The following is a 21,506-nucleotide window of genomic DNA, read 5'->3' on the forward strand; positions in this document are numbered from 1 at the left end:
GTATCCATCTGGAATTACAACATATGAGTTTACTGTTGATGTGTAAACTGACAATCACTTTTGAGGTTTCAAAATAAATTGGATACATTTTTGGCAGTTTTCCTCAAGCCCTGGTTCTTTGATCTGATGACGGTAACCATTCCAGACTTCCAATTTTTTCTCCTCTCCAGACTTACCAGCGCTTCCGTCCCTCGACCACCTCCACCCTGAGCACGGCCTCCACCCCGTCCTCCACCACCTCCAGCTCCCTCAACAGGCCCAACAGCCTGACGGGCATCACCTCCTCCTCCAGCTCCCTCAACAGGCCCAACAGCCTGACGGGCATCACCTCTTCATACAGCCGCTCCTCCAGGGACACTGAGAAAGGTCAGCCATGAGAGCAGACCTACGCGTTCAGATGTCTAAATGCTATGGATTGTAATTGTATTAAACCTCATATGTTGCTGCCATTCGGTGTATCAGTATGATAAATCTATGTACTCTCATATCAAACTGTGAGCATTCTGGACACTGTCAGCAGTGCGTTGATTGTGACTGAGTAGACGCACATGCACGCACAAATAGTATACTGAGATACTCCTGCTTTCAACAGCAGACCTATCCGTTGAAAAAAAGAAGCTTGAGTTCTACTGATGTAGAATATATTCCCATATTGAGGTATGGCTGGAGTATGTAACATAATTAGATATACAGTGCCTTCAGAAAGTATAAATTCTTGACTTATTCTACATTTTGTTGTTACAGCCTGAATTCAAAATGTGTTAAATAGATTTTCTCACCCATCTACACACAATATCCCATAATTACAGTGAAAACATGTTTCAGAGATTTTTGCAATTTATTGAAGATGAAATACAAATCATTTATACTGAACAAAAATATGAACACAACATGCAACAATTACAATGATTTTACTGAGTTAAAATTCATATAAGGAAATCAGTCAATTTAAATAAATTCATTAGGCCCTAATCTATGGATTTCACATGACTGTGCAGTGACGCAGCTACGTGTGTGTGCCTGGCTTCCAAGTGGGTGGGCCTATGCCCTCCCAGGCCCACACGTGGCTGCGTGTGGGCCTGGGAGGGCATAGCCAATCAGAATGAGTTTTTCCCACAAAAGGGCTTTATTATTGACAGAAATACTCCTCAGTTTAATCAGCTATCTGGGAGGCTGGTCTCAGATGATCTCGCAGGCGAAGAAGCCGGATGTGGAAGTTTTGGGCTGGTGTGGTTGTGGTCTGCGCTTGTGAGACCGGTTGGACGTACTGCCAAATTCTCTAAAATTACATTGGAGGTGGCTTATTGTAGAGAAATGAAAATGTATTTCTCTGGGCAACCGCTCTGGTGGTTATTCCTGCAGTCAGCATGCCAATTGCAAGCTCTATCAAAACTTTAGAAATCTGTGGCGTTGTGTGACAACACAATTTAGTATTTTTATTGTCCGCAGCACAAGGTGCACCTGTGTAATGGCCATGCTGTTTAATCAGCTTCTTGATATGCAGCACCTGTCAGGTAGATGGATTATCTTTGCAAAGGAATGCTCACTAACAGGGATGGTAACAAATTTGTGCACCAACATTTTATAGAAATAAGCTTTTTGTGGGTATGGACATTTCTGGGATCTTTTATTTCCGCTTATGAAACGTGGAACTAACACTTTACATGTTCCGTTTTATATTTTCTGTTCAGTGTGTATATAAGTATTCACATCCCTTTGCTATGACACTCCAAATAGTGCTCAGTTGCATGTAATTTCCTTTGATCATCATTGATGTTACTACAGCTTGATTGGAGTCCACCTGTGTTCAATTGTTTGGACATTATTTTTTTAGAAAGAAACATGTCTATATAAGGTCCCACAGTGCATGTGGGCTGTCATTGTAAATAAGTAAATAACTGACTTGCCTAGTTAAATGAAGGTTAAGTCAAATAAATGTCAGAGCAGAAACTATACCATGAAGTCCAAGGAACTGTTGGTAGTGCTCCAAGATAATTATGATGAGGCATGTATCTGGGGAAGGGTTTAAAACAATTTCTAGAGTTTTGAATGTTTCCAAAGGCACAGTGGGCTTCATTGGGAAATAAATCAATAAAATAATATGTAACTCTGCCTAGAGCTGGCCAGCCAACCAAACTGAGCAACCGGGCAAGAAGGACCTTGGTCAGGGAGGTGACCAAGAAGCCAATGACCACTGACAGAACTACATATTTCCTTGGCTGAGATGGGAGAACCTGCCAGAAGGACAATGGCCTGGCCACTCTCCCACAAAGCCCAGATTGGTAAAGTGCTGTAGAGCCTGAGGCCACTCCTGAGAAAAATGCACATGACAGCATGCCTGGAGTTTGCAAAAAAGGCACGTGAAAAACATAAAAGCATAAGGCAAAAGATTGTGGTCTGATGAGACAAAAATGTAAGTCTTTGGCCTGAATACAAAGGGCTATGTCTGGAGAGAACCAGACACAGCTCATCACCCGTGTAACACCATTCCTACCGTGAAGCGTGGTGGCAGCAGCATGCTATGGGGATGCTTTTCAGCAGCAGGGACTGGGAGACTGGTAAGGATAGAGGGACCAATGAATGGAGACATGCAGGCAATTTCTTGACGAGAACCTGCTTCAGAGCGCAAAGGACCTTCGACTGAGGGCGAAGATTTACATTCCAACAGCAGAATGACCCCAAGCATACAGCCAAAGCAATGCTGAAATGGCTTCAGAAAAAGAATGTAAATGTACTTAATCTGTGGAAAGACTTGAAGATTGCTGTTCACTGCCACTCCCCATTTTAATTTAAGAGCTTGAGAAAATCTGCAAGGAAGAATGGGAGAAAATCCTAAAATCCAGAGGTTTAAAGCTGTATCGCTGCCAAGGTGCTTCTGCAAAGAATTGACTCAGGGGAATACTTATGTAAATTATATTTCTTTATTACGTTTTCAATAAATATAAAAACATGTTTTCACTGTCATTATGGGATAATTTGTGTAGATGGTTTAACAAATTATCAATTTAATCCATTTTGAATTCAGGCTGTAACAGAACAAAATGTAGAACAAGTCAAGGTGTATGAATACTTTCTGAAGGCACTGTATCTAATAGCCATGTGAGCATAGACTGGTTAACCTAAATTCCACCCAGGCAGGGAGAGGATTGGGTTGCCTTAAATGAAATGCCTTAAATGAAACATGACCCTGCCAAGCCACACTGCTTCTTGACTCACTGCTTGCTTAACCCGGAAGGCATCCGCACCAATGTGTCGGAGGAAACACCGTCCAACTGACGACCGAAGTCAGCTTGCAGTCGGCTGGCCCGCTACAAGTAGTCGCTAGAGCACGATGAGACAAGGAAATCCCAGCCGGCCAAACCCTCCCCTATCCCGGATGACGCTGGGCCAATTGTGCCCCGCTCCATGGTTCTCCCGGTCACGTCCGGCTGTGACAGCCTGGGACCGAACCCAAGGCTGTAGTAGCGCCTCAGCACTGCGATGCTGTGCCTTAGACCTCTGCGCCTCCCAAGTGGCGCAAACTAAAGATTTAACTTAAGGTTTACCGAACTACGCTTTGATGGAATTAAACTTTGATGTCGGCACACACTGACTATAATGAACACTATTGATGAAGGACATGCTCATTTATTGGGTGACTAAAAGTTTGTCACCAGTTAGGCTCCTCAGTAAAGTCAAATGCATTTCCAAAATTAGATTTTGATTTGACAATGTAAACCTGAAGAATTTGAATTGACCCCAAATGTACTAGGTCCAGTGCATGTGTCTCACTCAATCTCTCTGTAATTGACAGAATCCGACAAGAAGCAGGAGGAGGAAAAGGAGGGAGAGGATAAGTCCCAGCCCCGCTCCATACGTGATCGCCGGCGGCCCCGTGAGAAGAGACGCTCCACCGGGGTGTCTTTCTGGACCCAAGATGGGGTTTGTGACATAAACACACTGACACTTTAATGTGGATATGCCTCAAGTGTAATGATCAGAGCCCACTTGACCCACCCTTAACCTCTCTGGGATATGTTGGACGGTAGCGTCCAAACTGGCCAACATCCAGTGAAAATGCAGAGCGCCAAATTCAAATAAATTACTATAAAATTAAACTTTCATAAAATCACACATTCATTATACCAAATTAAAGCTACACTTGTTGTGAATCCAGCCAACTAGTCAGATTTCAAATATGCTTTACGGCGAAAGCAAACAATGCTATTATCTGAGGATAGCAACCAAGCAAACAAACAGACTCTCATATTTCAACCCTCACTGCGCGACACAAAACGCAGAAATAAAGACATTCATGCCTTACCTTTGACAAGCTTCTTCTGTTGGCACTCCAATATGTCCCATAAACATCACAAATGGTCCTTTTGTTCGATTACTTCCGTCGATATATATCCAAAATGTCCATTTATTTGGCGAGTTTGATCCAGAAAAACACTGGTTCCAACTTGCACAACGTGACTACAAAATATCTCAAAAGTTACCTGTAAGCTTTGTCCAAACTTTTCAAACTACTTTTGTAATACAACTTTAGGTATTTTAATGTAAATAATCGATATAATTGAAGACTGGATGATCTGTGTTCAATACCGGAGGAAAACAATGTGTAGCATGCTTTCTGGTCACACGCCTCTAACAAACAGTACACTTCAGTGGAGCCTCATTCTGAACATGGCTACCTCTTCATTTCTCAAAGGAAAAACCTCAACTAATTTCTAAAGACTGTTGACATCCAGTGGAAGCGATAGGAACTGCAGGAAGGTCCCTTAGAAATCTGGATTCCCAATGAAAACCCATTGAAAAGAGTGACCTAAAAGAAATCTGAATGGTTTGTCCTCTGGGTTTTGCCTGCCACATAAGCTCTGTTATAGTCACAGACATGATTCAAACTGTTTTAGAAACTTCAGAGTGTTTTCTATCCAATAATAATATGCATATATTAACATCTGGGACTGAGTATGAGGCAGTTTACTCTGGGCCCGCTTTTCATCCAAACGCGAAAATGCTGCCCCCTATCCACAAGAAGTGAAGGTAATAAGGATACATGTCAGTTTGAGGTAAAAAGCCATTTTATAGATTTAGCAGTACAACTACTCTCGAGGTACAACACTGAAGTGCACTTCATGAAACATCTGGATGTAGCTGATTGGGGGTTTTCAGCCAGACTTTGGGTTTATTCTGAGAATAACTTTCCCGGGGCTGTTCCTGACCTCCTGTCCCTCCTTGCATTCCAGAGTGATGACAATGACCCAGACCAATCGGCGGACTCGGAGGAAGGCAGCATCAAGGGTGAACCTCAGGTAACCTCAGTCCACACAACCATGCAGAAATATACCCGCAATAGATGCAGTAAAGAGGTCATTGGAACGCAGGATGCTGTGACGCCCTCATTTGCGCAAATTCAACAAATCTGATCGAACTAAGTGGATATTTGTGAAATCCGTAATGATTTTTGTATTAATTTGAAACGTGTTCAAGGTGGTTACTAAAGTCTGATTTGGGTATTTTGGGCTGTTTTCACTGCATAATGTTTTAAAGTTGTCCCCTTTTCACGCTTTGAAGAAGTGACTGCTAAATGCTAACTCAAGTTTGTATGAGATGGTAGCATAGCTAGCATACAGAGATTGGTTATGGGAAGGCAGTTGTTTTTAACTGAAAGGCATGTCCACATTAGAGTTTCAGTGTGTGTGTCACGAACCCCATTGATTGGTGACTATGACATGAACATGTAAATTGACATGTATCGGGGTTGACATCCATACAAGCGTTATGCTTAGATTTATACCTCAACATATTGTGAAATATCCGTAATGAACAATAGCCTATAGGCTGTTTTTGCTAGGGGGCATTGAGGAAACGAGGGGGCACTCGTTTCCATGGCATTTCCATTGTTTTGAATGAGTTCCATTGACCTCTTTACCGCAACTGTCTGTGGTCCAACCTCCAGCCTGAGACCCAAACTAAAGGATAGACTGTTTTGATTAAACACTTTTAGAGTGGCCATTTTTTTGGTGAAGTTCAACCACCCCAATCAACTTTTTTTGCTCTTGTCTATAGTCACGGCCAAGCAAGTGCCTCTGCTTTTCCTTTATTTGGCCTATTTTGGCCAGCTTTGGTACTGTAAAGACTCCCTCTTATGCTTACTTTGGATTTCATGGTTCCTCCTTTCCTGTGATTGTCCTGTCGCTAAGGTGACCTCAAACGCAAAGCACTCTCCACCATAGTTCAGTAAGTTCCAAAACAAGCCACCACACAAAGAACATTTTCTTGTTCATGTCAAAGGTTGAACGTACAGGCAGTTTTCACTATTAGGAAAATGGAAGGAATTAAAACATTCTGGGCTAGTTACTTTTTTGGACTAGATATTGACAATTACTTTTTTAAAGATTTTTATTTTTTCACATGCAGTGAAAAATGTCCAGTATTCTGCAATCCGAGAGGATTTATTTTTAGTGGACACGACATCCACCCTGTAATCATAGCTAAAGAACCCCCAACGGAGTTCCTTTTGTACCTTTGGGAGGGAGATGAGAAGGTCGGTATGACTAACAAAAAATGGGTCGGGCCTCAGGATGTAAAGAGAGAGCAGAATTTTGTTTATCTACAAAGGACTCATGAAGAAACTTCCTATCTATTGTATCATTAATTCAATTTAGAGTTACAAATGACCAAACCCAGTCTCAGGTTTGGATACTACTGGAGGCCCCTTTGGTCTCCACAGTTGGGTTGGGATTTTTTTTTTTTGCGACCTTCATGTGGAACAACTTCCAGAGCTCTCTGAAATTAGATTTTCTCGTCCTCTTTGGTCAGTTCAGAGTAATGATCAGTGACCTTTTAATACTTTTTGTTATGTTGTATATTGTATCTGTTTGTATTTATGCAGAGCTCATCTGTAAGAGACCCTAGTCTTGTTATGACTTCCCTGTCAAATAAAGGTTAAATAAGATGGAGTCTCCCTGGCTAAGTCTTCCTGTTTTGGAAGGGGTGTGTCCTATGCAGTGCTGCGGAGCGGACAGTGATGTGGCCAGGCGCTTGGCTGCAGATCAGACGCACACAGTGGGAGGAGGAGGGCTGGTGGACTGCGCAACCAGCCAGAAAGCCAGCATATCTCTTTGTTGTCGAAGGCTGCACGTTGGGACGGGGCCTTAACGGAACACCAAATAGGAAATGGTCTATTATCTCTGCATGGATAGGAAAGCATTCAGGAAGAGCTGCTCCCTCCTGCCAGAGTTGATTTGGTTTTCTCCCTGGGCTTGGAATTGCCAGGGACCTCACGATACAATGTTAGGATACTTAGGGGCCGATACAAGATGTGTATGGCGATTTGATGTTTCAAACTATTGATCACTACATGTCTGCTACAGAGAGACGAGAGCGCATGAGAAAATGACTTTTGATCAGTCATGGAAATAAAAGGGCTGAAAACAACATGTTGGCTCACTATTTAAGAAGATGGAGAACAAGCTATATGATGAACAATACAGGAGTTGTGTTGCAGGTACAGTCAACTAACGTTACCTGGTAATTAGGGTTGAATAGTTTCCTGGTATTTTACAAATGTTCCATCCTGAAAATAAGTCACTTCTCCCATGTAACCCGGTACTTCCCATCAAAACCGGAAGTGTTATTCAAAAGCATTATAAAGCATATAAATTGGCCTATGTCTGGATCTGATTAGAGCTTTGTTTGAAAATTGAAGCCTGATGCAACCTGAGCCTGATTAAATACATATTATGAGCCCTACATTAATGACAATGCGTCGAAGGCCGAATGATTGGGACGTTATCCAATACATAGGCTATATGATATATAAGCTACTGCACATTATGCACGGCAGAAAAACAAAGCGTATAGCTACATCTATGGGTAAGTAAATGAAACAAGGGGCAGTAGTCTTTTTTTCAGTGTGAACTGCATTATATGGACTGGAATTACACACCTTGTTCAGACCATGATAAAGCAGGTGCAGCACATGCGGCCTACAAGTATAGGCTAGCAAATTTGATGGACATTTTTCGAGATATTTCCTGTTATTAGCCTACCTCCTTTCTCTCTCTAGTGTTGCTCCGTTCCTTCCTCGCTTTCAACAGTTAAATTAAATAAGTTTGTCCATCATTCTAATGACATGCTTGAATAATGTAAGACTAGAATGAGATGTGGAAGGTGTTCACTTCTCCATGAGGATTGAATGGTTAATGGGTCTGAATAAATGACTACTATAGTCTAGCGCCGTCGCGCATTCGCTCTTTCAAACTACCTGTGAGTTCTATTGGCTGTTGCATTTAACATTCGGACGCACAACTCTTGTTTGCTCTCTTCAAATAGTCTATTGGTATAAGAAATGCAAAGAAAATGTCCAGCAAGGTTTTCTAGTCTAGCTTTTCCTGCATGGGACTCCAAGAGCTAAGGAGCCTTTTTTAGAGGCCAGCGAGCGGAGCACAGCTGTGCGTATTGTGCAAGAGACGGAGGCAATAAATTAGAAGCTTATTATGCATAATCTCTCTCTTCAATCTTGAACAGGATTGTCTATTTTGGATGCAATTGGAATGGAATTGATGGCAAGCGAGAGTGATCGCCCGTGCATTGATTTAAAGCAATGATATAGGATTTTTTAAACGCTGCAATTAAAAAATAAATAAAATCATCTGTACAATTGGAGAAAAAAAATGTGACCCCCGAAAGCCAGCTGGAGATGTGTAAATTTGACTGCAAGTATCGATTTGTACTGAATGCACGTCTAAGTATCAATATAGTATTGTGATATGTAACTAGTTTCACCCCTCCAGTTCTGCCCACTTGATTTTAGGTGGTAAACATAGCTGGCCTTTGGTGGTGAAAGTCAAGGATAACTGGAGTTAATGAAGAATGTCCCTGCATTTATCAATTACTTGCAGTGTGAAGTGAAGCATGTTTTTTTTCTTGACTTGAGGGAGATTTGAATTTGTCAAGATCTTCAAAATATATCACAACCTGAGCGAAGTAGGTTAAAACATGCTTTGGTGTTTTTGTTAACCTGTCTAGGATGAGGGTGCCGCTAGCGGCACTCCCCCCCCACCCCCACTGAAAAACCAGTGCCGCGAAATTCACCAGTAGCTATCACCAATTCGGCTAAACTAAGATATTTATAGCCCCTAACCAAGAAAAAAACTCATCAGATGACAGTCTGATAACATATTTATGGTATGGGATAGGTTTTGTTAGAAAAAAGTGCATATTTCAGGTAGATGGCATAGGTTACAATTGCACCCACCGTCACAAATGGACTAGAATAACTACATAGAGCAACGTGTTTACCTACTTACTAATCATCAAACATTTCGTAAAAATACACAGCATACACTAATCGAAATACACAGATCCTGTGAATACAGACAATATTTCAGATTTTCTAAGTGTCTTACAGCGAAAACACAATAAATCGTTATATTAGCATAGCACATAGCAGCCCAGCATTGATTCTAGCCAAAGTGAGCGATAACGTCAACATCGCCAAAATATATTAATTTTTTCACTAACCTTCTCAGAATTCTTCAGATGACACTCCTGTAACATCATATTACACAATCCATATAGAGTTTGATCGAAAATGTTTATATTTAGCCACCAAAATCATGGTTAGACAATGTGAAATGTAGCCCAGCTAGTGAGAAAATGTCCGTGTGCCATATTAGACAGTGATCTACTCTTATACATAAATACTCATAAACGTGACTAAAAAATATAGGGTGGACAGGGATTGATAGACAATTTAATTCTTAATACAATCGCGGAATTACATTTTTTTAATTATCCTAACTTTTCAATACAGTTTGCGCCAAGCGAAGCTACGTCAAAACATGGCGTCCTAAGCCACTAACATTTTTCGACAAACACGATTTATCATAATAAAAATGTCCTACTTTGAGCTGTTCTTCCATCAGTATCTTGGGCAAAGGATCCTTTCTTGGGTCTAATCGTCTTTTGGTGGAAAGCTGTCCTCTTGCCATGTGGAAATGCCAACTGCGTTCGGGATGAACTGGAAGCGTGCCCAGCAATTCACAGCGTTTCAGAAATAAATGTCCCAAAATCGCACTAAACGGATATAAATTGCTATAAAACGCTTTAAATTAACTACCTTTATGATGTTTTTAACTCCCATAACGAGTAGAAACATGACCAGAGTAATATTACTCCCTCCACTAATGCTTGGAACAAGTGCGGGTCGATGTCCTCCAGGCGCATTACGCAGCAAGAAAAGAGTTCCTAGCTACAGGGTTTTTTAATTTGTAGTGCCTGTGAACGCGCAATCGACCCCATTCAAATCGTCATCACGTAAAGGCATCCAGGGGAAGACGTAAGCAGTGTCCGTATACTCATAGCAATAACTGAGGCCTTTTAACTGACTCCAGATCAGGGGCCAACATTTCTGAAATCTGACTCCATGTCAGGGAAATTGCTGTAGAATGGGTTCTGTTCCACTTAGAGACAAAATTTCAACTCCTATAGAAACTATAGACTGTTTTCTATCCAATAATAATAATAATATGCATATTGTACGATCAAGAATTTTGTGGGAAGCCGTTTCAAAAATTACACGATTAGCATAGTGACAACAGCGCCCCCATCCTCAACAGGTTAAGCAGTATATTTTTCTGACACCTGTAGTACAACTGGTTGTTCATGTCAGTTTTCTTCCCCATCACCACTTTAATCTCTGTAGCTAAGGTCTTAAAGATATGCTGACACACAAGTGCTTTTCCTGGCGATCGGGCTCCTTCAGCTTCAGGAAGACAACAGCAATTTGAACACTGCTGTAGGCTTGGCCCTCTGACCCACATCCCGCCTGTTCTGAGGCACTCTGCTGGAGCAGCGGGAGCTAGGAGAGACTGGGATCAGGGGCAGGCCTTTAAGGCACTGGCAGGCTTGGCAGCCATTCAGGAATGTGGTTATGTGGGGGGCTGTTGCAGTGCAGAGGGGTCAGGTGCTATGAGAAGGGAGAGCGGCTCAGAGCTGAGAGGGGCTGGACACTAATTTGTCCAACATCTAGCTTTGTCAACTCTTTGCAAGTCAATGAGGCAGACCTTTTGATGCCAAGGAAATGAATAACCTAGCAGTATATCTAATTCCGTATTTACAAAAAGAAGTGTTAGGAGAATAGAATGCACCTTAAAGATCCTGTGTTCATTGTGATGCTCCAAACATTCCCCAGCAGAACAATAAAACCCTCAAATGCACTCTAATTGATCATTTACATTCCAGACACTGCGCTCGTCTAGACAACAGGAAAACTGCTTTGAATCGGTCATGTGGATTTGCTTGTATTAACATCGGGTAAAGACATTAAATCACTGCTGTTTTTCTTTTCACAGAGCGACCGACTGTCCAGGTACGTGCCAAATTCAGTATATTCTTCAGGTCTGTCCAAATGGCACTTTATTCCCTATATAGTGCACAACTTTTGACCAGGGCCCATAGTGCACTACTTTTGACCAGAGCCCTATGTAGAGAATAGGGTGCCATTTGGGAATGCTTCCTTCCTGTCTTTTTACCCTTCACTTGGAGGGTTTGTGCCACTTAGGACCAAATAAACCATTGACAACCTGGTATATGGCTGTGTTAATATTAGACATGGTCAGTAAGATACTGTAGAGCTAAGTGTCCATGTTTTTATTCTCCTCTTCAGGAATGAGAGCAGCACTTCCTCTTCCGACCGCTATGACCATCTGGGTGTCTACGGCGAGGGTCGCAGGTCATTCTCAAGCAGGCTGGACCGAGACGATAGCACTGACTACAAGAAGGTACTGGAACTCCCAGACACTCACCTTCTACCTTAGTTAAAATCACACCAGATTCAATAACAACACCATAGAAATAGTAATTCTTCCCTGTGAAGTTACTTTTTCCTGACTCTTGTTTCTCCTCTCTCAGCTTTATGAGCAGATCCTAGCTGAGAATGAGAAGCTGAAGTCCCAGTTACGTGACACCGACCTGCAGCTGAATGACTTGAAGCTACAGCTGGAGAAGGCCACACAGGTGAGGCACTGGGGCCAGGCTGCACTGTACAGTTGGGAAATTAGTATGTATCATGTAGCATTATGATCACTCATTGTGAATAAATAGGACTTCCTCGCTAACTGTGGGTTATCGACGTTGCTTGTATTACAGAGGCAGGAGCGCTTTGCTGACCGGTCGCAGCTTGAGATGGAGAAAAGGGTAATGATTTTTTTGAATGTTTTAATGTTTTTAACTTAATCATTTTACCCAACAAATGAATGAACTTACAAAAATGAGATGTATGAATGAAAGGCACTTACAAATACAATTATTATTATTATTGGTTTGAACTGAATTGGTAATGGTAGTGGTTAACAGCGTGGTAATCAATGCCAACTGGTTTATGTCTGAAGGTTACAACCAGGCCCCAATTTCAGCTGGGTGGTATGGTCTTATAAACCTGACTACTTTCTCCAGTCTACTGCCTTTCCTGCTGGCTGGCTCACCATGCTCTTATAGTTGGCTGGGGGGCGTGCAACCCTACCCAAGCACGAGCTACCTACCTTCTCTCACGTGTTTTTGTACATTTTTAGCCAGTGTGTGGTCACTTTTTCTACGGGGTTGTTCTTTTTGCCTAGTGTGTGATAGCGAGTATACGTGATGGATTGTTTCAATGTAAATGTGTTATCTTACGCATGTGCTTTTTGCCACTCTTTTTGGAAAGTGTTCACTCATCACCTTCACAACTGACACATGTATGGGGTCAATTTCACGCCATATGTATTGAATTAAAATAAATCATGAACATGAAAAATAAAGTTAAATGTAAACAGATTTGAGGACGGGTGAAATAATGGATGTTGAAATCAAAAACCAAACAATTGAAGGCAATATATATATATATATATATTGCTCAAAAAAATAAAGGGAACACTTAAACAACACAATTTAACTCCAAGTCAATCACACTTTTGTGAAATCAAACTGTCCACTTAGGAAGCAACACTGATTGACAATAAATTTCACATGCTGTTGTGCAAATGGAATAGACAAAAGGTGGAAATTATAGGCAATTAGCAAGACACCCCCCAAAAAAGGAGTGATTCTGCAGGTGGTGACCACAGACCATTTCTCAGTTCCTATGCTTCCTGGCTGATGTTTTGGTCACTTTTGAATGCTGGCGGTGCTCTCACTCTAGTGGTAGCATGAGACGGAGTCTACAACCCACACAAGTGGCTCAGGTAGTGCAGTTCATCCAGGATGGCACATCAATGCGAGCTGTGGCAAAAAGGTTTACTGTGTCTGTCAGCGTAGTGTCCAGAGCATGGAGGCGCTACCAGGAGACAGGCCAGTACATCAGGAGACGTGGAGGAGGCCGTAGGAGGGCAACAACCCAGCAGCAGGACCGCTACCTTCGCCTTTGTGCAAGGAGGTGCACTGCCAGAGCCCTGCAAAATTACCTCCAGCAGGCCACAAATGTGCATGTGTCAGCATATGGTCTCACAAGGGGTCTGAGGATCTCATCTCGGTATCTATTGGCAGTCAGGCTACCTCTGGCGACCACATGGAGGGCTGTGCGGCCCCACAAAGAAATGCCACCCCACACCATGACTGACCCATCGCCAAACCGGTCATGCTGGAGGATGTTGCAGGCAGCAGAACGTTCTCCACGGCGTCTCCAGACTTTGTCACATGTGCTCAGTGTGAACCTGCTTTCATCTGTGAAGAGCACAGGGCGCCAGTGGCGAATTTGCCAATCTTGGTGTTCTCAGGCAAATGCCAAACGTCCTGCACGGTGTTGGGCTGTAAGCACAACCCCCACCTGTGGACGTCGGGCCCTCGTAATACTCTCATGGAGTCTGTTTCTGACTGTTTGAGCAGACACATGCACATTTGTGGCCTGCTGGAGGTCATTTTGCAGGGCGCTGGCAGTGCACCTCCTTGCACAAAGGCGGAGGTTGCGGTCCTGCTGCTGGGTTGTTGCCCTCCTACGGCCTCCTCCACGTCTCCTGATGTACTGGCCTGTCTCCTGGTAGCGCCTGCATGCTCTGGACACTACGCTGACAGACACAGCAAACCTTTTTGCCACAGTTCGCATTGATGTGCCATCCTGGATGAACTGCACTACCTGAGCCACTTGTGTGGGTTGTAGACTCCGTCTCATGCTACCACTAGAGTGAGAGCACCGCCAGCATTCAAAAGTGACCAAAACATCAGCCAGGAAGCATAGGAACTGAGAAGTGGTCTGTGATCACCACCTGCAGAATCACTCCTTTTTTGGGGGTGTCTTGCTAATTGCCTATAATTTCCACCTTTTGTCTATTCCATTTGCACAACAGCATGTGAAATTTATTGTCAATCAGTGTTGCTTCCTAAGTGGACAGTTTGATTTCACAGAAGTGTGATTGACTTGGAGTTACATTGTGTTTAAGTGTTCCCTTTATTTTTTTGAGCAGTGTATATATATATATAGTCGTGGGCAAAAGTTTTGAGAATGACACATGAATTTCCTCAGTTTGCTGCTTCAGTGTCTTTAGATAATTTTGTCAGATGTTACTATGAAATACTGAAGTATAATTACAAGCATTTCATAAGTGTCAAAGGCTTTTATTGACAATTACATGAAGTTGATGCAAAGAGTCAATATTTGCACTGTTGACCCTTCTTTTTCAAGACCTTTGCAATCTATGATGGCAATTAACTTCTGGGCCACATCCTGACTGATGGCAGCCCATTCTTGCATAATCAATGCTTGGAGTTTGTCAGAATTTGTGGGTTTTTGTTTGTCCACCTGCCTCTTGAGGATTGACCACAAGTTCTCAATGGGATTAAGGTCTATGGAGTTTCCTGGCCATGGACCCAAAATATCGATGTTTTGTTCCCCGAGCCACTTAGTTATCACTTGCCTTATCATGCTGGAAAAGGCGTTGTTCATCACCAAACTGTTCCTGGATGGTTGGGAGAAGTTGCTCTCGGAGGATGTGTTGGTACCATTCTTTATTCATGGCTGTGTTCTTAGGAAAAATTGTGAGCCCACTCCCTTGGCTGAGAAGCAACCCCACACATGGTCTCAGGATGCATTACTGTTGGCATGACACAGGACTGATGGTAGCGCTCACCTTGTCTTCTCCGGACAAGCTTTTTTCCGGATGTCCCAAACAATCGGAAAGGGTATTCATCAGAGAAAATTACTTTACCCCAGTCCTCAGCAGTCCAATCCCTGTACCTTTTGAAGAATATCAGTCTGTTCCTGATGTTTTTCCTGGAGAGAAGTGGCATCTTTGCTGCCCTTCTTGACACCAGGCCATCCTCCAAAAGTCTTTGCCTCACTGTGCGTGCAAATGCACTCACACCTGCCTGCTGCCATTCCTGAGCAAGCTCTGTACTGGTGGTGCCCCGATCCCGCAGCTGAATCAACTTTAGGAGACGGTCCTGGCGCTTGCTGGACTTTCTTGGGCGCCCTGAAGCCTTCTTCACAACAATTGAAACGCTCTCCTTGAAGTTCTTGATGATCTGATAAATGGTGGATTTAGGTGCAATCTTACTGGCAGCAATATCCTTGCCTGTGAAACCCTTTTTGTGCAAAGCAATGATAACAGCACGTGTTTCCTTGCAGGTAACCATGATTGACAGAGGAAGAACAATGATTCCTAGCACTACCCTCCTTTTTGAAGCTTCCAGTCTGTTATTCGAACTCAATCAGCATGACAAAGTGATCTCCAGCCTTGTCCTCGTCAACACTCACACCTGTGTTAATGAGAGAATCACTGACATGTCAGCTGGTCCTTTTTTTGGCAGGGCTGCAATGCAGTGGAAATGTCTTGGGGGATTCAGTTCATTTGCATGGCAAATAGGGACTTTGCTATTCATCTGAACACTCTTCATAACATTCTGGAGTATATGCAAATTGCCATAATACAAACTGAGGCAGCAGCCTTTGTGAAAAGTAATATTTGTGTCATTCTCAACTTTTGGCCACAAATGTAGAATTGTAAACAAAAATAATACATCAAAAGCAAAAACCCCAAAACTTGTAAGAAAATAATTTTTAAAGCGAGAACATAAAATATTTAAGTAAACTTAGGTAAACATACAAATTACCTGATGCACAATGTTTGGCGTAGGTGTATGGCGAACCTTTTGCCAACACCTGCACTGAACTTTGTGACAGATGGTTTGCCATTAAATGTATTAGATAGACATGCTTCTAATATCCGTACATTATTGACCCGTGACTGACAGTTTGAAGTACGTTGGTTAAAATCCTAAAACGAGGACATCAGACTGTACTTAAGTAGGCAATAGGAAAAAAAGCCTATCATGTTCATTGATTGGGTTAAGACGAACCGTCACTCCAAAACTAGCGGACCAATGGAGACTTGTCTACGCCTCCCTCTAAACCCCGCCTTTCACGGAAAAATAATGCTTGACTCGCATTCGAAAAGACTGGCAGTGAAAGCAGAGAAACAGACATTGAAAGCAAAGATACGAGTAGCGTAACCAAAGGGGTTGTACATGCAGGCAAGACCATAGGCAAAATCTATTCAATACGATTGGTTGCTGGGAAAGTTTAACCGCAAAATGATTTGCTTACAAGTTTTTTTGTTTTGTTTTTTTTTATGTTTCTTTTTGTTTACAATTTTATATATTTTTTTTATTGTTTGGTTTTTGATTTCAACATCCATTATTTCACCCGTCCTCAAACATGTTTACATTCTCAACTATTTTTCATGTTCATGATTTATTTGATTTTGAATTCAATACATATGGTGTGAAATTGACCCCATAGGAACATCACCTTAACGACTGACACAAACATCACCTTAACGACAACAGGCACATGTAGTTCGCATGGTGGCCAAGAAATAAAGTTTCTCCTGAACTCCAAACATCTTCCATGAATGATTTACTCATACCCAATTCTATTGCTTTAGTCTGCATATTAAAGTCCACGTTGTCACCGGATTATAGATTAACTTCCCTTGATCTCCTTCCCCTGGCGTTCCCTAAAGTCTGCATACCTCCAAACCTTCACAGCTTGGGTGTGCCTTTAACGAAGCCAACTGCTTCTTTTATTTTAGCTGCATTGGCCCTGCCAGTATGACTGACATTACCCATGAGTAATTTCATTAACTTGTCATGTTTAGATAACCACATCAGGAGAAGATGGGACATGCATCACTAAACAAGTTAGGTCTTTTTAGATAAGTCTCCATGGTTCTGGCTTTGACATGCTTCACAGTCATGCGTGTGTACCTCACCCACTCTCCTCTCGCCTCTGTCTCTCTTCATGAAGCTCCTCAACCTGCATCTGTTATCTGACGTTCACACCTCATCTCCACAGTCACTTTATTGGGTATAACTGCGGCTAGGTTTTACTATCGGTGTCAATTTAGATTTAGTCTTTGTTTTAGTCATAACATACCTTTTTAGGCTTAGTCACATTTTAGCCACATAATTCGGTGCATTTTCTTCTATTAAATAATGAATATGTAGGCTACCTCTAACATTAAATGTGGCAGATTGAAACTAATGCCAGGCATAATTAACCATATAGGCTATAAAGCCTTTGCTACAGGTTAAACAATTTACGAGTCTGATTTTCTCCCTATCATAACTGTAAAGGGGGGTAAATAAGTGGTTTCTTTAAAAGGGGAGAATTTAAGCTTTCCAGAAATGTCAGAAGTATTACCATACTCCTAATATTCAACAAATAGCATTGGTTTTTCCCATAGGAAAAAAGCAACCACTTGCATTTGCGCATCGCTGCGCGAGAGGGGCAAGACGGATGAATAATAGTGCAAAGGGGAAAATAGAGGTTCTGATGTGATCAAAGCAAAAATAGCCAACATGAAAGTGAGTAAACATGACTTGTAACTAAGCTCAACTAGAACAGTAAAGTGTCCTGGCACCTGGCTTCACATCAGTTCAAAAGATTGACTTGTGATTGAAGTGACCTGAGTAGCTGTGTGGGAGGAGAGCTGGGTAGATCAGCTCAATCAAACTGTGCAATTGAAAGATGTCCAATCCTAAACATGTATGCTTGCAGAATATTTAATGTAGTCCTCTCATTGGCAGAATTTGCATCCTTCATGTTCCGTGGTCTGCAGCTGATTTGAGCTGATCTGCCCAGCTCTCCCACACAGCGCCAGGCGGTCACTTCAGTCACTCGTCAATCTTTTGAACTGATGCGAAGCCAGGTGACACTTGACTGCCGAATGTTGTGGATTTAGCGCCGTGGTCCGCATGTCAAGCCAAATTAAATGTCCATTAATGTCACATTTTCTTTGGCTAAAATGAAAGTAATTGGTGATAGTTATCACCCCCCCCCCCCCATGGAATCTCGTCTCGTGATGAAATGAACTGCTATCAGAGCCAGGGTCACTCAAGGCTGTAACAGCTGCGCTGCGGAGCCCAGGTATGGCCTTCGTTTTGGCCACGAGGTGTGAGGTAACATAACTGAAGCAGTTTGTGGGAGCCTTGTGGTTGTCTTGTGTGGTGTTTTCTATGCTCGTCTCCCTCTTCTTTAAACCCGGGGTTAACATCTGTTTGTCCCCCTCCCCGCAGGAAAGAAGAGCTCTAGAAAGGAAGATCTCTGAGATGGAGGAGGAACTCAAGGTACTGTCTTATGTGACTGTGCCCTCGATGTATGTTGTTGGGTGTAAGGCCCTATTTGTGTGTAGGGCACCAGAAGGTTTTGAGTGACATAATAGCATATTGCCCCTTTTTAAGATCAGGAACAGCAGTCAATATTCCAATGTTAAACATACTGTATACTTTAGCTGGACCACTAGTGTACTATATTAGTATGCCCTGTTGAAATGTATTGCTGAGCAAAGTTACTTTACGGGATAGCATTTTTGCACAGACTGCTATTTTTCACTCTGCCACAGGACCAATGTGAGGAGGGCTGGAGTCAATTCAATATCCCATTTGATAAACTCTCTGGTGCTGTGAATTATAGCATTGTAGATGTAAAACGTAACAATCCTAACTGACAGTCAGCATAGTGCTGTTGTCACTGTACACTCCCCAGTGTTTGATTTGAGCCCCCAGTGTATCCTATCTGTGGTGTGTATTCTGTGTGTGCGCGCGTGTTCAGTATTGCCACATTTTGGGATGCTCTATATAATCTATGTTGACATAACGCGTAAACCCTTCTAACTAAGGAGATTGGATGTTCTTAGAAATGGGGCAACAAAATAAGCAAGTGTTTTCCTTCTTCCCAGCACTGCCATAATGTAGTGATTATTTCTAGGTCATAGGCAGCCCAGCGACCATATCTGTCTTCCTCTCGCTCTCTATTCTACTCTGCTACTGTAGATTGCTGTCTCTACTACATGCCAGCCTGCTTGGAAAGCACTTGTCATTCCTCCAGTTCCAAACTCTGTTCCATTTTCCTAACAATCTCCTTTTTCTGTTTTTGTCTTCTTTGCCCCCTCTTCTTATCCTCTCTATAATTTGTATTGGCCCCCCTTGTCTTCCATTCTGTCTCTCCTTTCTGGTACACTCTCCCATCTCCCCCTTTGCTCTGCCCTCTGCTGGTTTGACTCTTTCGCTCTCCCTCATCTCTCGCTCTCCCTCCTCTCTCGCTCTCCCCCTCTCTCTCCCTGTGTTGTGGTTTTCCTGCAGAACCTCCCAGAGGTAAAGCAGGTTCAGGCCCTGCGTCAGGTCAAGGAGCGGCTGCAGGCAGAGAACAGGGCCCTGGCCCGTGTGGTGGTTAAGCTCTCCCAGTCAGCCTGCAGCCAGCTGCCCCCCTCCGTGGACCTGTAGCCCTGCCCAACCGCTCCTCCTCACCCCCTCACCCTCCCTTCTCATGCTCCATTCGTGCTCCGACCTCACCCATAGACAGGCAGGTCCCCAGCCGCCCAACTACAAGGTTCTCTCCTCCCCCCCTGAGACTGACTCCCCTACCTCCCCTGTCCTCTCTGGTTTTCATATTGGGGAGTGTGTTTTGACTGGGCACTTTCCATTTACAGTACCTATAGTTCGCAGTATAGTTAAATGTTATTTTCAGTCAGGTAAGTATCAATTCAGGTGTTCATTTTCATATAAGCAAATGTACCGCTTTAGTGTTAGTGCAGCACCTGAAGTATAAATATTGGACTACATGATTAGGTCTTTATTCAATTGATTTGACTACATAATTTGATATACTGTAAAGGAGAGTGCCCCATTTTGTTCTTTTCCTCCCCAGTGTGCAGTCTTGAAGTCTTTATCAGGGAGTGCCGTTGTTTCGTTCGGCTTGTTTCTGGCTTTGCATGACGTGGCTTCCTTTTAGTGTCAAATGGCGGACATTTTTTTATGGAGGACGGACACATTTGCTTTCCCCTCAGTGTCTTTCTCCAGTCCTACCCCCGTTTCAATTGAGTCTTTATAGATGACATCAACCCAGCTTTGAGACTGGGTAACCCCAATACTGCAGGTTTAGACTTGGTCTTATTTAATTTCCCTGTGACCTAGACAGACATAGTAATTTGGCTCTTGCTCATGATTTCAATTTCCATTACATACCATAAGAAGCTCAGGTTGGTTGATTGTCATCTGTAATAAAATGCCTTATAGTTTTGCGGTGGACAGTTATGTTTTGCTCTTGATCTCCCTGGATGTTCAGTTGTTCCCTATCTGAGTGCTGGAGTGTTTCAAGAGGGACTGGGCAATCCGCCATGGTTGCTCTGCCCCAGGCAATGCTGGACTGCATGGCTTCATGAATCTGCTTAGCTCAGTATGGTTTTAGTTGATATTGAGGGAATTATATTTGGGAATGAAAATCTGTGACTCATTGTGATTTAGTTATATTTTCTTTTGTCAAACAAACTGGGTAGTATTTCGTAGTTCTCTCGTAATATTACCCACTTAATCCACAACACTTTGGCACCACACTGATGACTAGTTAAAGGTTCTATTTCAGACTAAACTCACAAACTGTGACCAAGATGACAGGCAGTGGTGTTATGTTAGTGAATAACGTAACTACTGTCATTGTATTAAGGCAGAGATGTAGTAATGCCATTTTTCATATAGCAGTTAGTTTGGAAATTTGGTTCAGGGCAGAAATGGGTATTGGGTGGGTACTGACTGCGAGATGGCGTTAGCTTTACACGTGATAAGTCTACCTCACAAAGACAAATAGGAAAAACTGAACGATTGCAGAGGCATTATTTGATGCTGCAACAGTTTGAGTTGTCGCTCATGCATTTTTTAGCCCTGTATGCTTCAAACAAAGGAGCACTGTTTGTGCTGCCAGGATTTGTGCTGTGTAATTGAAGAGTGTGTTGTATTCCTGGCTGCCAGTGGAGCCGCCTCTCCTGTTCTGCATGGCTATTTAGCAGAGACTTTGGACCGGGGTGTGCTTGCTCCATTCTCAACGAAGAAAATAAAGACAAGGGGGAAAAAATGGTTGAGACTGGCTTGTCAAAGATGCTGATGACACACTGCAATTAACAGTTTCTAGAACTGGGCTGACTGGTAAACTTCAACGTGTCTCTACGGTGACATGTCTCTAAACCCGTTTCCCTCTCTCTTTTTTGTTCTCT

At 42.7% G+C, this 21,506-nt stretch overlaps 1 protein-coding gene across 12 annotated transcripts in view; it reads left to right on the forward strand.

Annotated features, from left to right (window-relative positions):
- The window catches only part of LOC129865043 (protein phosphatase 1 regulatory subunit 12A-like), a 74,465-nt gene that overhangs the window by 51,230 nt on the left and 1,729 nt on the right, over nucleotides 1–21,506 (forward strand). For 7 of the 12 annotated variants that reach the window (XM_055937454.1, XM_055937456.1, XM_055937460.1 and 4 more), the window contains 9 exons: nucleotides 171–366; nucleotides 3,794–3,921; nucleotides 5,232–5,297; nucleotides 11,346–11,362; nucleotides 11,660–11,774; nucleotides 11,905–12,009; nucleotides 12,142–12,189; nucleotides 18,538–18,588; nucleotides 19,603–21,505. In XM_055937454.1, coding sequence (XP_055793429.1) covers nucleotides 171–366; nucleotides 3,794–3,921; nucleotides 5,232–5,297; nucleotides 11,346–11,362; nucleotides 11,660–11,774; nucleotides 11,905–12,009; nucleotides 12,142–12,189; nucleotides 18,538–18,588; nucleotides 19,603–19,743 — 867 coding nt within the window. In that variant the 3' untranslated portion in view covers nucleotides 19,744–21,505. Of the gene's footprint in view, nucleotides 1–170; nucleotides 367–3,793; nucleotides 3,922–5,231; nucleotides 5,298–11,345; nucleotides 11,363–11,659; nucleotides 11,775–11,904; nucleotides 12,010–12,141; nucleotides 12,190–12,383; nucleotides 12,854–18,537; nucleotides 18,589–19,602; nucleotide 21,506 lie in introns of those variants that run through there. The other 5 variants (XM_055937458.1, XM_055937463.1, XM_055937464.1 and 2 more) reach the window with 2 other exon arrangements.

This window comes from Salvelinus fontinalis, chromosome 11, assembly GCF_029448725.1.
Source record: "Salvelinus fontinalis isolate EN_2023a chromosome 11, ASM2944872v1, whole genome shotgun sequence".
NCBI classification, from domain to species: domain Eukaryota; kingdom Metazoa; phylum Chordata; class Actinopteri; order Salmoniformes; family Salmonidae; genus Salvelinus; species Salvelinus fontinalis.